The following is a 15474-nucleotide window of genomic DNA, read 5'->3' as shown; positions in this document are numbered from 1 at the left end:
GAGAGAAATTGAAAAGGGATGTCTCGGGAGCTGCCTGGTGGCAGGGAGGCTCAGAGCTTCCAGCCGGCCAGTGATAACGTCAGCCTTTGTCGACCATGTGATGCCTTAGTGACTTAGCTTGGAGGTCGAGACAGATGACTTTGCTGGCCGCTGTTCCCACTCTTCCACGCGGATCTGGGAGTTCCTGAGAGATCTCCCTAGTTAGTTAGCGGAGCTTGAAAGGTCACCCACGGCGACAGCACTTGGGAGGGGAGGAGAGGAGCCGGCCTCGGGCTGCTGGCCTGGAGAGAGCTCAGCACTGTTTGATCGGCTGTCTTGTGTTGTTTTCCCCTTTAAAGACATCTGATGCCCACGGCGAAGAAAGGCCAACAGCAGCAGAGCCTCATGGAGAGCATGCAGCCCGGGAAGCCGGGGGACTGGGAGATGGAGGGCAGAAAGCACGAGCGGCCCGAGAGCCTGCTGGCCCCGGCGCAGTTCTGCGCGGCCGAGCAGGACGTGAAGGCGCTCGCCGGGCCGTTGCAGGCCATCCCGGAGATGGACTTCGAGCCGTCCCCGGCCGAGCCGCTGGGCAACGTGGAGCGCTCGCTGCGCGGGCCGCCCGAGCTCCTGCCGGACGCGCGCGGCTTCGTCCCCGCCGGCTACGAGGAGTTCGAGTACGGGGGCGAGATCTTCGCGCTGCCCGCGCCCTACGACGAGGAGCCCTTCCAGGCGCCGGCGCTCTTCGACAACTGCTCGCCCGCCTCCTCCGAGTCCAGCCTGGACATCTGCTTCCTGAGGCCCGTCAGCTTCGCCATGGAGGCCGAGCGGCCCGAGCACGCGCTGCAGCCGCTGCCCAAGAGCGCCACGTCGCCGGCCAGCAGCAGCAGCGCCTACAAGCTGGAGGCGGCGGCGCAGGCGCAGGCGCAGGCGCAGGCGCACGGCAAGGCCAAGCCGCTGAGCCGCTCGCTCAAGGAGTTCCCGCGCACGCCGCCCGCCGAGGGCGTGGCCCCGCGCCTCTACAGCACGCGCAGCAGCAGCGGCGGCCGCGCGCCGCTCAAGGTCGAGCGCGCCGCCGCCGCCGCCGCCCCCCACGGCCCCACCGCCTCCGCCGCCGCCGCCGCCGCCGCCTCCCGCGGGGCGCCGCGGACCTTCTTCCCCCAACAGAGGTCCCAAAGCGAAAAACAGACCTATTTGGAAGTAAGGAGGGTAAAGTAAAACCGAGCCGAAGCCCGCCTCGGCGCCTCCCCCGGGGGCGCCTAGAATCTCAGGGCCAGCCCACCCACCCCCCCCCAGTTCCCTGGGCGGGGACGGAGGGAGGGAGGGAGGGAGGGCGGGCGGAGGCGGAGCCCAAGAGGAAGGGAGAGACGCACACCCAGACAATGGACAAAGGAAAAAAAAAAAAAGAGTGAACTAATGTCTTCTTTAGTTTGCACGGCCTGCTCCGTGCACCTCCGGGGTCCAAGTGTGCAAACTCCCGAGCGTCGTGTGCTGGCCGCTTCCACCTGTCTGTCTTCGTATCTAGGGAGGATGCAAGTTGCCTCCGTCCCAGTCAGTCGGCTTCGACGTTTGTTGCAGAGAGAATTCGTTTTTTCGCTTGCTTTCTTTGCAAAGGTTGTATTGACTCCAATGCACCTTTTAGCTTCGATGAATGTTGAGGCGTGTTGATGGCTGTCCTTGGTGTCTCCCAAGCCTTGGAGTTTGTAAAAGTGTGTTCCAACCCACAACCACGGAGAGGCAGGCAGTTCCTGGGCAGACATACAGATTTTCATTGTGACAGAAACCATTAAGCTCATTAACATGATAGCACTCACCGGTGTGGCCACCTTTCCACTCCTCATCAAGAGAGTGGGTCAAGTTGATGGTTGCAGACTCATTTAATTTCCCAGCCAACACGGTGCCTGCTGTGTACCAGCTCAGTGTGCTAATTACTGAAGCTTCAGAAACAAGCAGTCCAGAATGTCCCACAGGCTTAGCACCTGGAATTACGATAAACTGGGGGCTTATAGGAGGGATATCTAAATCCTCTTGGGGTGATCATATTAGGTGATGCATTCTAGGTATATATCTGAATATCTGAATTAATTTTAAAAGCTGCTTAGAAGCTATGGGGGAAGAGCCATGTAGTGAAGCTGAGAAGCTATGTTGGGCATAGAACAACTGGGTATGCATTTCCTTTGGCATGCTGGGAAAGGTGGAAAGAAGGCCCCCCCAAACAGGAGGGGAATGGATCATGGCAAGCCCTGGAGTTTGCTGCCCACCTGGGTTCCAGGAATCAAGTCCTCAGAGGAGAAGGACACCCAATACTGTAGTCTAGCAAAACTGCTCACAATCTTCAGGAGTCTGAGATTTTTCTTCTGTTTCTGGTTTCTTGACTCCAAACCTTAAAAATTTTTTCTTGGGTAAAATTTCTGAGACAAATCAATCCTGGGTAATCTGGAGAGTTCATTAGAAGGGGAAGTAGAAGGGAATTAATAGTACCAGAATAAATAGGGATGTAGGCAGAAGCTTACATCAAGCTTAGAAGACCTGTAGTCCATGCTTTAAGGATGCTTTTATGCCTTGTGGTAGTGGCATATGCCTTTAGTCCCAGCGCTTGGAAGGACCAGGCGGATCTCTGTGAGGTTGAGGCCAGCCCGGTCTACAGAATGGGATCCAGGACAGGCACCAAAGCTACACAGAGAAACCCTATCTCTGTCTCGAACAACCAAAAAAAAAAAAAAAAGTGCTTTTATTTTACATGTTCACAAAAATGTGAGTTTTGTTTCCTAATTCATGTGTGAACACATAGCAAGAACAGTATGCCAGCATTCCCTAACACGTGAAGACCCAAATCAGGTCAAGAGACACCAAGGAAGAATCATGTAGAGTTTAGGCAAGAAGGGGCTGTGTATAAATATACATGCTTGTGCATGTGTGTGTAATACATGCATGCTTGTGTACATGTGTTTATGTATGTGTATCTGAATTTAAGGTAGGGATAGGACTTATCAGCTGCACAAGATAACCCCGTGAAACTGTATCCTTAAAGGGGCCAGTATTCAGCTGCTGGGGTGAGCAAAACCATTTGGCTTCAGTCTACTTTACCCTACCTGTGACCAGAAGACCTAAAGCCAGTTTTAGTGTCTTCATTGAGAGTCAGGAAGAAAGTGTGCGAAACGCACCTGACTGGGTAGTAGGAGCTCTAGGTTCTAACCCAGGCTCTGCTACCAAGTAGTTGCCTGCTTTGGACAATTCACATGGCTCCCCTGTGTCTCCAGTTTTCTTATCTATGAAAATGAGCTATTTAGGGAGCTGAAGAAATGGTTCAACAGTTAAGAGCACTGGCTGCTCTTCTAGAGGTTCTGAGTTCAATTCCCAGCAACCACATGATATCTCACAGCCATCTGAACTTCAGTTCCATGGGATCTGATACCTACTTCTTGTCTCCTCGGGCATCAGAACACCAATATATATAACAATAAGTTTATATAAAAATAAGACATTGAGGGGTTGGGGATTTAGCTCAGTGGCAAAAAAACTCTAGGGGAAAAAAAAAAAAAAAAAAAAAAAAAGACATTGAGTAGACAGCAAGATGGCTCAGCAGGTAGAGCTACTAACCCGAAGGCTTGGCTTTTTGGCCAGGATCCTACAAGATGACAGGGGAGAACCAACCTCAGGAGTTGCCTCTGACTTCCACAAAGGCTCCCTGGCACCTGTGTGCCTGAACTCACCCACAGGCAAACAAAAGCCACTGAAATTTTGGCTAGTGAGGTTGCTCAGTAGGCAGAGGCACTTGTCCCATGCCTGATGACTTACACTCCACCCCTAGAACCTACATGGTGGGAGGCCAACTGAATTCCCGCATCGTTCTCTGACCTCCGCAGGTGCTCTGGCATGTGAACCCATCCCTCATCCCAAATAATAAATGTGATCCTAATTTCTAAGAAGCAGGTTGCCTCACAGCGTCATAAAGATCAGACCAAACAAGGTAGTTTGGGAGTATGCTTTGTAAAGTATGAAATACTGTACCAACTAAAGACCATGGTTCCACAGACAGATTTTCCTTAAACAGTTTATGGTTTCCCTGAACGGAGAATTTGGTGTGGATCCCAGTGAAAGACTACTTTAATGGAGGTCCACAAACCAAGCCCCTTCCCTCTATGGTCTCCTAAATTCTAAGTCTGGGTGTTCTATCATTGAGCAGGTGTTTTGGCCAGCAGTATAGCCTTGCATAAGTCCCTCCGGTAGGAGTGAATGCAGGATGCCTGCCTCTGCCTCCCAACTGCTGGGATTAAAGGCGTGCACCACCACCACCCGGCCTACTTTTATATTTATCAATCCAGAAATTGGAGCCAGACCTACTGAGTCAGAAACTACTATTTAGGACTCAGAGTTAGGTGTTTGCCGTAAACAGTAAGTGCATTGGGCAGAAGAAGCCTGCCTGAAACTGGTTTTCATATCTTAGTATGCACAGGAACTATGTATACGATAGAGATTCTGACTCAGAGACTCCAGGCTTAAGAATCTGTGTTTTTAAGGGGAAAGCAAGTGTAGAGAGACGGTCCTAGGGTGCCAGGAGCATGCTTGGAGAAACATGGCACTGAGCCACCAGGATGCTCGTCTCCATGGTTTAGTTATGAAAAGCTACAAATCTTAGCAGCATCTCAGACTTTCCAGGTCGGCTGCTACAGCCTCAAGTAGCGGTCTTGAAGTCAGATCTAGATGTTCCCTAGGCAAACCACCTGCCCGTGCTCTGCTCCTCTGTGAGCAGGTGGCTAGCTGTCCGCAGCTGGATGTGCAGGGCGCTGTTGGTGTGTTCTGCTTTGACTTCTGAGAGTCACTCAAGTTCAACATCTGCTTCTAGATTGCTGTGAGATCACGTCACCCCAAGGGAAATACTCTGTTCATGGAGGCTGTAAGTTTGTGTGCATACCCAACACATACGTATGCATGCACTTAAGCATGCATGTGCGCGCACATGGCCTGGAGAGATGGCTCAGCAGTAAAGAGCACTGGCTGCTCTTCCAGAGGACCTGGGTTCAATCCCCAGCACCCACATGGCAGCTCACAATTGCCTGTAACTCAGGTTCCAGTTGATCCAACTCCCTCACGCAGACGTAACACAGGTCAAACACCAAGTACACAGTTAAAAAAAAAAAAAGTATGTGTGCACATGGTAACACATCTCACATTTAAAAATAAGTGCATACAAGAAGTATCTTTATTTTTAATTGTACTCTAAATATGCACTGAGTTACCTAAGTAGGATGCAAGCAAAGTTTAAACACACCAGTTAGGCATTTCTCAACAGGTCTGACCTCTTAAAAACTGCTCTCCACTAAAATACAGAATTAGGAACAGGACTTTAAATTTATGGTTACTGTTGATAGCATCCTATTGATCTCTGTGTCCCTCAAAAATAAAGCAAACAACAACAGTAACAAAACCCCCTTAATATTAAGTTTTCTTATTTTGTAGAAGGAGAAACATACCCAGAGATACCAGGGGTCGAGTATTGGCTTATTCAGCAAGACACAACTGATGCCAGTGCAGAGTTTATTTCCTTTATTTATGGTGGCTATAGAGATGGCTCAGTGGTTAAGAGCACTGGCTGCACTTCCAGAGGACCCAGGTTAAATTCCCAGCACCCACATGGCAGCTCACAACTGTTTGTGACTCCAGTTCTGGAAGTTCCAGTGCCTTCTTCTGGCCTCCCTAGGTACCAGGCCACATGGTACACAGACATACAAACAGGGAAAACACCTGTACGCATAAAAGAAAAATATATTCATTATTATTGTGTGTGCCATGGCAAGTATATCAAGGTCAGAAATGTCCTGATTAGGTTTTTTTGTCAGCTTGACAGAAACAGGAGTCATCTAGGAAGAGAAATGTCAGCTGGGAAATGCCTTTATCAGCTGGCTGGAGCCAGGTCCGTAGGGGCATTTTCTTGTAATAGTGGAAGAGGAGGTCCCAGCCCTCTGAGGCGGGGGTGGGGGGGTGGGGAGTGGTAGGGGAGGCGGTAGGGGGCAGTAGGGGTGCTGCACCCAGGCAGGTGTTCTGAATCAGCCTGAGCCAACCATGGAGAGTAAGCTAGTACGTAAGGTCTGTCCATGGTTTATGCTGCCCTGGTTCTTGTCTCTAGGCCACTACCCTCTTTGGGTTGCTGCCCTGGCTTCCCTCAGTGCTGGACTGTTATCTGGAAGTGAGAGATGAAATAAACCCTTTCTTTCGGCAGTTGCTTTTGGATCATGGCTTTATTTATCCCAGCAATAGAAGGCAGAGGAGGACAGAGGGCATTTGAGGGGTCCACTTTCTCCTTCCACCTTTAGGCAGGTTCCGGGGATTGAACTCTGGTCCTCAGGCTTGTGTAGCAAGTGCTTCTGCATGCTGAGCTATCCCATCAGCCATACAGTCTGTACCTTTTGTTGTTAGCCAGCTTCCTTTATTTACTTATCTTCATTGGTGTATTCTGCTGTGGACGGTTTGCCTTGGTGTGTAGAGAGAATTACACTCAGACAGTGTTCCTCTTCCCACCTGCTCCCTCCGTCACCCTAGGTGTGCTTTTGCTGGGACTGGAAGCCCACAGGTAGTCATGGGGGTAGGAGAGGCAGGCGGCAGAGCTGTCCCACAGCCAGGGTAGCTACTTTTTGGAAAAGAGTAAAAACAAAACATGCCTCTTTTGTGTTTTCAGGAGATGCACTTAGAGGATGCCACCCGATTCTGTCCAAAGGAAGAAAGAGAGAGTGAGCAGACTTCTTTCAGCGATCAAAACCCCAGGCAAGACCAGAAAGGGGGCTTCCGCAGCTCCTTCCGCAAGCTCTTTAAAAAGAAGTGAGTAGCCCTTAGATAAAACAGTGTTGTAACTCACTGCCCTTTGGCAGAAGGCAGAGGTTTTTACAGTATTAATTACTAAGTAGCCCGGTCTCACACAACTGTTTCAAGTTCAGTGTTTGTACCCAATTTCTGAACAGAAGCAAACTCAGCTTCCCCCAGCCACTTGTTAAAATCCTGCCTGCTCATTCCCAGAGTTGTGTCTTGAGAGGAGCGAGCAGAGGGTGCCCCCTGGCAAATGGGTTGACACAGAGGGATCCTCTATGGGAGCTGGATGTTCAGTTAGACCTTCCACATGTGGAGAGTGACAAAGGCATTTCTGCCCTCATGGGCCTCAGCATCCCAGCTCTAAGACATTTGTATCGGGACTTATAAGGGTTTTCCCTGAATGAATGAATTTGCCTCAGGTCCTAGTGAAAACTTACAGAGTGTCTATATTAGATGGGAAACAAAAGATGTTTCCTCCCTTGGTCTTCCTAAGTCTTATGATTGCATGAAACAATACCTCCCAGACATTTTTGGCCAGTGCTGGGTTGCAGTTTGGGAGGTAGGGCCAGGCTCCAGCATAAATGTAAGGAAGAGAGAGATGACCCTTAACCTTTGAGCAGCACATGATTCTGCAGTCTAGCCCTTGCCTGCCTGCCTGGCTGCTGTTTCTACCTCCACAGGTCCTCAGGCCCTCCTTCCTCTCCCTTAGGGACAGCTCTTCCTCGTTATATACTTCCTCTTTTTAGAGACCATTGTAAGTCATTTTCAATCTCAAGTCTATATTTTAATTACTAGAAAAATTAAATGAAGGTGTTAGTCTTGCCTTTGGAGACTTACTGGGAAACCTCTTTCTCCTGGAAGGTAGTTACTGGTCTTGACGATAGAGGAAGTGGGGAGAGCCTGCAGTTGGCTTTCTTTCTTTCTTTCTTTTTTTTTTTTTGAAATGATTTATCTAATCCTCCAATGGGAGGGTGATGCTGAGATTAGTGGGTATCTGATTGTTGGTCCTTGCCTGTTGTTACTAGAAGGAGGAGGAAGAGGAAAGAAGAACAGCGGTTCTACAGTTAACCACAGCCCTACAGTCTGTCTTCTTCCCTGCAGTTAACCACAGTCCTCCAGTCTCCTTCCAGTTTTGCTAGGCAATCCAGTGCATGCATGACTGTTGCCGGACCCTCAAGTCACTTTACGTAGGGACTGGGGCTTGAAAACTCTTTATTCCTCTCCTGGATTGTGGATTTAGGTTTTTCTTGGTCTATATAGCTGCTAATGACATGAGTTGGAAGAAGTAGACAGTTTCCCAATCTAAACTGGGGATTTAGGTTCTAGATCTTCGGAAGAACTCCAAACTCCTAAGGATGCACGTTGCTTGAGTCTGTTGGATATTTTTTAAAGTCATAAGATTCCCCCAAAGGAATAACTGTTTGTTCCTCACTACCATTTATAATGACTGAGCCGTATTTGTTGGAAAACAATGAGCAATAGATCCACCATTGGTTCCTTTACAAGTTCCTGTTTATCAAAGAGATACAACAAAATGGCCTATTAGTTACATGATGCATAGGGGACAGATCTGCCCCTTTGTATTGAGAGGACAGAACTAGCAGAAGTGAGGAGGAGGAGGAGGAGGAGGAGGAGGAGGAGGAGGAGGAGGAGGAGGAGGAGCACTGTAGAAATGCACCTGTCTGGACCTGACAGACTCATGAGAGAGTGAGTTCTCTGAAATAGGAGCTAGATGACTCTGTCTGGGTTCTCTGCAAAGTCTTCCTATGCTGGCTGGGGGATTGCTGGAGAAATCATCAGTCCTTTCTAGTATGTATATTTGCTTTATCTGTACTCTGGCTTTATTGTAGCTCAGTCTGAAGAGTCTCCCCAAACTAGATGAGTGTGGTGTTGGGCCTGTAGTTTTAAAGGTGCCCCAAAGAGAAGGCTATACAATCTTGCTGGAGCTCCCTGCCCTCACAGACCTTGCAGACAACTTAAACTGTGGGCTCTCCAGACTCACACTGGCTAACTGCCTTCAGTCATCCTGCACCTTGGGGCATTTTTCTTAGGGAACAGGTCAGTGGATTCTCATAGAGTAGTCTGCATCTGTCATGGTACTATCAACAATAATGGCCCTGTCCTCTCTATTTAAAATGTCAAGTGTTACCTGAGTGGAGGTGAAGGTGGAGCCATTTAGATGATTCTTCCTCTGGCAGGCTTTCCTGGCTTAGAAGGTCTGGTCTAGGACAGTCAACACCAGGCAGGCAGTTCCCACTACGGCTCTGTGTAGGGAGCTCTTCAGAGTCTTGGCAAGGGTTAAAGAAGCAACTTAACTAGCTTCTTCTGGGTTTCCCATCTAAAGACCGCGGAGAGTCTGTTAAGGACCTCACCCCTGTTCGGTATTACAGAGAGAAAGGGCAGGGAGGCCTGAGGGTAGCACGGAAGGGCCTGTGCCTTTAACTCAAATGTAAACACACCATTCTTGTATCTGTGTGTAATTCCAGGCATGCGTAGAGGACCGTGAGTGACGTGGTCCCAGCCACTGCATAGGAACTTGCACTCTGAACTCAGGAATGTGTAGGATGAAAGATGAACTATCTCTTCTAGAAAAATCTATATGGAGATCATTAAAGACTTAAACCTAGATTATTGTGAAAGATGAGGCTCGGGTAGAAAAAAAGTCAGCCATTTATGTGTGTCAGGAAGTCAGCTAGCAGCAAGCCCAGTGACCTTAAGTAACTAAACCTGGGTACTGGACACTCCAGAGCCTGGCCGCCCAGGTCCAGATGGCAGGCCCAGGAAAGCCAGCTGCGCTCTGTCCAGGCCTTACTGCCTTCCTCCCCTGTAGCCCTCTGGAGGTTCAGTCCCGTCTACACTGACACACTTTTTGTTCCATAGGGGCTTGTTTGGCTGGTGGCCCCACACACCCAGAATGCTGCTTCGGGATGAAGCTAGGCATGGAGCCAGATGCAACAGAAAACCTGAGAAAGGGTTCTCTTCCCTCTGAGGCTGGGAGGGCCGAAGGATTCCAAAGGCAGAGTCAAGTTGACATCATAAAAAAAAAAATTCTGACAAAGTGCCCACGATATTTGAGGAAAAGGGTAACCCTTTTATTGTCTCCCTCTCAGGCACATTTGCCCTGGGTAGATAGCAGGTCACAGATCCCTGAAAGCTGTATAGAATTGGTCAGAATGAGGTCTGCTAGTCCAAATCTGAGCATGTTAAATGACTGCACATTTTAAATGGGATTCTCAGCAGCTGGGGAAGAGATCTGCTATGAAAGGCCAATGTTTGACTAGGATGGAAGGGAACTGTCCCCTCTAGAATACACATGGACACTGTCAGACTCAAGCCCAGACTGTTGTTAGAACGGAGGCCAATGCTTTTCATGTCTGTGTACAACTCTTACACTTGGGCAAGTGAGTGTTCTTGGCCGGCGTGTAGCCGTCGGGAAGAGAGCATGTAAGACAGTGTAAGGGCAAGGCCTGTAGACAGTGCTTCCATCCTTCATCATCAGTTCGGTGGGTAGGAGAAGATAAAGACTACATCATCTCACGTCACCCGTTCTCTACTTCCTAATTTAGATGATTCTCTCTATCCCAGCCATCCTAGCCCTCCCTCCACCAATTGCATCCAAATCTGTTTTCCTCACCACATGGTCAGGAACCCTTCTGCAGGGCCCTAGATTTGAATGTCAGGGAGTCCTCTTTGCTTGGGGACTTCTCAACAGTTTGTGCTTATGCTTCCTTTGCGGAACAGTCCATATAACAGACGGCAGGACTCTAAGAATCAGTTGATCATTTTATACCCATTTTCTCTTTAAAACCCACCCCCAGCCCCAGCCCCCCTCTTACCCACTTGGCAGTTCCAGCCTGTCTCATTGAATTTCCTATGTGATTTGCGAATTCAAGAGGGGATGCTTGAAAGGATAAGTAATTTAGGTTACCTAACTCTGGTTGGGAATGCTTCCCAGCAGGTCATCTGAAATCAGTTATTTTTAAGTGTCTTCAGTGTATTTGGTTGTTCCCAGCACACACACACACACACACACACGCACGCACGCACGCACGCACGCACGCGCACACACACACACGCGCGCGCGTATCAGAAATAGCTCCTACCCGTTTGGAGCTTGTAGTTCAAAGTAAGGGCAGCTTAGCTACAAGTTATAGTAGATAGCATATAATTCGAGTGCTCATTCTCCACCCTGTGAATGCCATGGTTGGCTGGTTTGGCTAACAAAACCGGTGCTCCTCCACCTCCTCCGACCTCTTCATGTGAATGCCCTAACACTTTCGAGGAGGATAGTCTTTCACATCAGAGAACCAGCTCTTTTATGTCAGAGATGTCTGTGGCACTGGATTTTTACCTCCCTTCCTCATCTCCAGGTTGATGTTTTTCAGGTTGATCTGTAGCTAAGCTGTACTTACTGACCTACCCACCTTGGGTTTTTCTTTTTCTCTATCACTTGAAGGATGGTTAACAGGAAGTTCTGTGAAATGATTGGATGACTGTGTGTCACGATACATTGACAGCTACTGTACTCTTCACTATGGGTTCTTGACTACCCCTCTAGTATCTGCGCAGATACGCCCTGCAGATGGTGTAGGGTGTTCAAAAGCCATTTCTGTGTTTTACAAAGAAAGGGAATGAAAAGAAAACACACTATCTCCTCCTAGATTCTGCAGGTTTTCCCCCTAGTTACTTACCCCGACACCCTTGGAATAGTCCAGGTATACCTATAGAATGTTGAGCATTATAGAGTCAGCTCAGATTGTCTTGAAAAAAGTGAAAATGAGCTTTGCTGCAGTAGAATTCTGGAGTTTTGAAAAATGATTAGTAAGTTAGCCACTAGCTCCTTAGTAGGGAATATTCAGAAACACAGACTTTTGTACTGGAAACAAAGAGGAGGTACAGTTTGTAAGAAGAGCAGTTAAAAAAGAAAAACCATCTGAGCTGAGTTTGTGGAAACTAGACAGGGCGATTTTGGCATTTGTTTCAGAAATGGGAACGCAACTGGTGAAGATTTCTGTGGTCCTTGGGGCTGGTGGTGACATCAAAGCTTTCCCATTTCCAGGTAAACTCCAGTTGCATGTGGGAACCTCCAAGTGTGACGTGTTGGGTTTGGAGAGATGAGGTGTAGGTAAGAGGGAAGCTGTGAGGTGAAGCCTCACAGTAGGTTAGTGGGGAGAACAACCAAGAAGACACTGGTGCAGTTAACTCCTGCTGCCTGTCCCTAAAACGCAAGGGCTGCTAGGTGTCCAGCTGCCGGAAGACAGGGAGAGAGTGAGGAGCCCAGCCGAGGTGCATCTTCCTAACGTCTGGGGCACAACTGTGCTGACAGGGGTGACCTGAGCTGGAGGGAAGCAGGAGTTCCGAGAGCTGAAAGCAAGCCTGGAGTTTTAGGGAGAATGTGAGTCTGTTTCCAGGAAGTTGAGGCTGGTCCTTGAAAAGAGAAGTTCACCCTACCCAGATACCTTCTTCTTATCTCACAAGTATCCAGATGTACTGGAGCTGAGAGAGAGTAATTCTCCTCCATTTACTGGGGTACAGTGGGAAAGCACTTCTTTCTAATCAAGTAAAAGCATGCCGGGCAGCTGTGGCTTCCTTTCCGATACCCAATTGAGAAGTAAAACCATCTAGTCCATTCATCAGCTTCCCAGACATCTTTAGTCTTTCTGTAGGTCCACTGTTTTTATTTATACTAGAAAAGGATGTTTGAGTTCTTCCCAGTAAGCTCAATAGATATAGATTCATAATTAGTAAGAGTAATTAATTATTAGTAGCAAGGACTCGAGCTGGGGATAGATATATAGCAATAGAGCACTTGCCTTGTGTGTGAAGGGTGCTGGGGCCAATCCCCAGTACCACCAAAACAGAACAAAGTAAAGCAACCTTCCCCAAAAATAACCAACAAAAACCTCCCAAACAAACAAAGACTCAAACCATGGCAGTGGAAGAGCTGGAAGGCTAGTTACCCTGCTTATGTGTTCAGGGAGAGCGTGTCTGGTGCAGTGGATGGAGACATGGTTCACTTGAACAGGAGCTCTGGAGCGTCTCTTTCAGACATCCCAAACCAGGACTTCTGACACTGGGTCTTGGTTAGTGGGCTAGTTTTACCCATTCTAGCTGGAGGTTAAAAAGTGAGAGGGCCCCAGGCTAGCTGTTTGAGAGGTTATTTCTAGAAAGACTCCTCCCTCTAGGGACTTCTGACATGAACAGACTGGAGAAGGTACAGAGCTGGAATGGATTGCCCAACTGGTTTAACCAAGAGAAAGGAAGAACGCACCCTCGACTGGGGGCTCAAATGGACTGAGTTGACTACTGACTAGTTGTGGGTTCCTGTGTGGTGCTTGAGATAACTGTACTGATTTCTGCGTTCTACCGAATGTAGCAATATGTGTGGTTGGTTTCAATAAATCTTCCTTTAAAAATGAAAACAAGCACAAGCAAGAGTTTGTAATGTCATGCCTAGATGAAGCAAGGGCCCGTGATAACCATTTTTATTTCAGGGCCTTGGTAATCTGCGGCGGAGTGGTGGTTGGCTTGAGTCAAAGATAGCTATTTTTGAGCCTTTATTCCTGTTACAATGCTTTCACACGGTGACTTACACTGACATACACAGTTGTCACGATTGTCCTCAGGAAGCATTAGAGAGAGGTTCTGTACGCTCCCTGCAAATTTGAGATACACAGATCTTCAGTTTTGAAATTCAGGGGAGTAAAAATGATTCCAGATCTAGCAGGGCAACTGTTTGACAAATGCAAAACAATTTGGATAGATAAAATATTTGAAAACAATTAAAACCAAATCAACCTGTACTTTATCTGTGTGCTGAGATTTTAGGTCCAGTGGATCAGAATACAGGGAAAAAAGTAATGAGAACCCCTCAATGGATCCTTCACCCACCAAACAAGATTTCTTCAGAAACCGACTTGCTCTTGCAAATGACCTTGACCAAGGAACAGCTGTGTAAACACACTTACAGTTGTATTGACAAGTGGTAAGAGGAGGGGAAAGCTTGTCTATATCTCTGCAGGAATATATATATATGTATATATATATACATCAATGTATAAATCCCCAAGGAAAACTAATATAAATATTTACATACGAAACTAAATCAACATACAAGCTATTGAAGAGATGAAGATTAGTCTATGGTTAAGACTTGACTTAATGAACCTCAACACTTGGGAAAAGGGGAACGAAGACTTTTCACATCATTTCAGAAAAACATAAACTTGGAGGAAAATAAATGTTTGTAAGAACAAAACCTTGCACCTTGAAGTCTTTCCCCAAGTAAAATAATAAGCATGTTCATTTTTAGTATGGATGTGAATTTTGTGCTTCCTAGGAATTTGAATTCATAGCGTATGAATTCATCCCACTGTGCTTAGACTAATAAGCCCTATGTGAGGGTCCAGTTGTGTCCTGCTTCGTATCTTTCCAAACCTCAGAACAAAATATAACACCCTTTAAGGCAAAGATTAACAGAACTGTATTTGACTTGAGCACATCAGAGCTCTAGATAATTTTTCCTTACACTATAATTCAGAAGCTTCAAAGCTTAAAGATACATTGCTCTCTGGCTTGTTCTAGGGTTATGGAAATGAGGAAAGGGAATGGGTGGGAGCAAAAGCAGACATTCTCTTTGTGTGGGCTGTGTTGAGGATGGTGGCGGTCGTAGATCCAGTAGATAATGTGTCAGACCCATTCATGCCCAGAGAGACCCACTGGTGCTCACATAGACCCACTCATGCCCACACAGACCCACTCATGCCCACATAGACCCACTCATGCCCACACAGACTCACTGGTGCTCACATAGACCCACTCGTGCCCACATAGACCCACTCATGCCCACACAGACCCACTCATGCCCACACAGACCCACTCATGCCCACACAGACCCACTCATGCCCACACAGACCCACTCATGCCCACATAGACCCACTCATGCCCACACAGACCCACTCATGCCCACACAGACTCACTGGTGCTCACATAGACCCACTCGTGCCCACATAGACCCACTCATGCCCACATAGACCCACTCATGCCCACACAGACCCACTCGTGCCCACACAGACCCACTCATGCCCACACAGACCCACTCATGCCCACATAGACCCACTCATGCCCACATAGACCCACTCATGCCCACACAGACCCACTCGTGCCCACACAGACCCACTCATGCCCACACAGACCCACTCATGCCCAGATAGACCAAGGAAGAATCACTGACTTAGCTACATTTTCTTTCAGAGACTTTGAACCCAGGGTCTTGGCATTCAGGCAATTGCTCAACCATTGAGTTCCATCTCCAGCCCACAAACCTTCCCTTTGGTCTGGACTGAACTGACCCCAGCACCAGTTCTTTAATGGCCACATTACACAGTGCTCACTACAAACCAGAATGAAAACTCAGGGATGTACTACTCAGCTCTCCCAGGAGGTTGTAAAGAATAGACGCTTTCAGAGCCCAGGTAGAGAACTCACTTCTGCCACCATGAGGCCTGCCTGGTCCAGTGGGAATAAACTGTGCTGTCTCCATCTGGACATGCCCCACAGGGCCAGCATCCTTCTCCTCGGTAGGCCCCAAACGTCAGATTTGTAACAGAAAGAAACAAGAGGTTCCAACTGTTTGACTCCATTGTTAGGCAGCTGCCTACAGTGTCCATAGCCACACTGGCTTCTGCAGACAGG

General features: G+C 48.0%; 1 protein-coding gene across 1 annotated transcript in view; it reads left to right on the top strand.

Annotated features, from left to right (window-relative positions):
- The window catches only part of Arhgef33 (Rho guanine nucleotide exchange factor 33), an 88728-nt gene extending 75138 nt beyond the window's left edge, over positions 1 to 13590 (top strand). Inside the window, exons 16-19 of the mRNA XM_036171133.1 lie at positions 339 to 1185; positions 6653 to 6792; positions 11765 to 11839; positions 12966 to 13590. Of these exons, the coding sequence (XP_036027026.1) occupies positions 339 to 1185; positions 6653 to 6792; positions 11765 to 11816 (1039 nt within the window). The 3' untranslated portion in view covers positions 11817 to 11839; positions 12966 to 13590. The remainder of the gene's footprint in view (positions 1 to 338; positions 1186 to 6652; positions 6793 to 11764; positions 11840 to 12965) is intronic.
- Positions 13591 to 15474: the final 1884 nt, after the last annotated feature.

Source organism: Onychomys torridus, chromosome 21, assembly GCF_903995425.1.
Source record: "Onychomys torridus chromosome 21, mOncTor1.1, whole genome shotgun sequence".
Lineage (NCBI taxonomy): Eukaryota > Metazoa > Chordata > Mammalia > Rodentia > Cricetidae > Onychomys > Onychomys torridus.
Note: the sequence above shows the minus strand (reverse complement) of the source record. Positions and strands in the feature narration are given on the sequence as shown.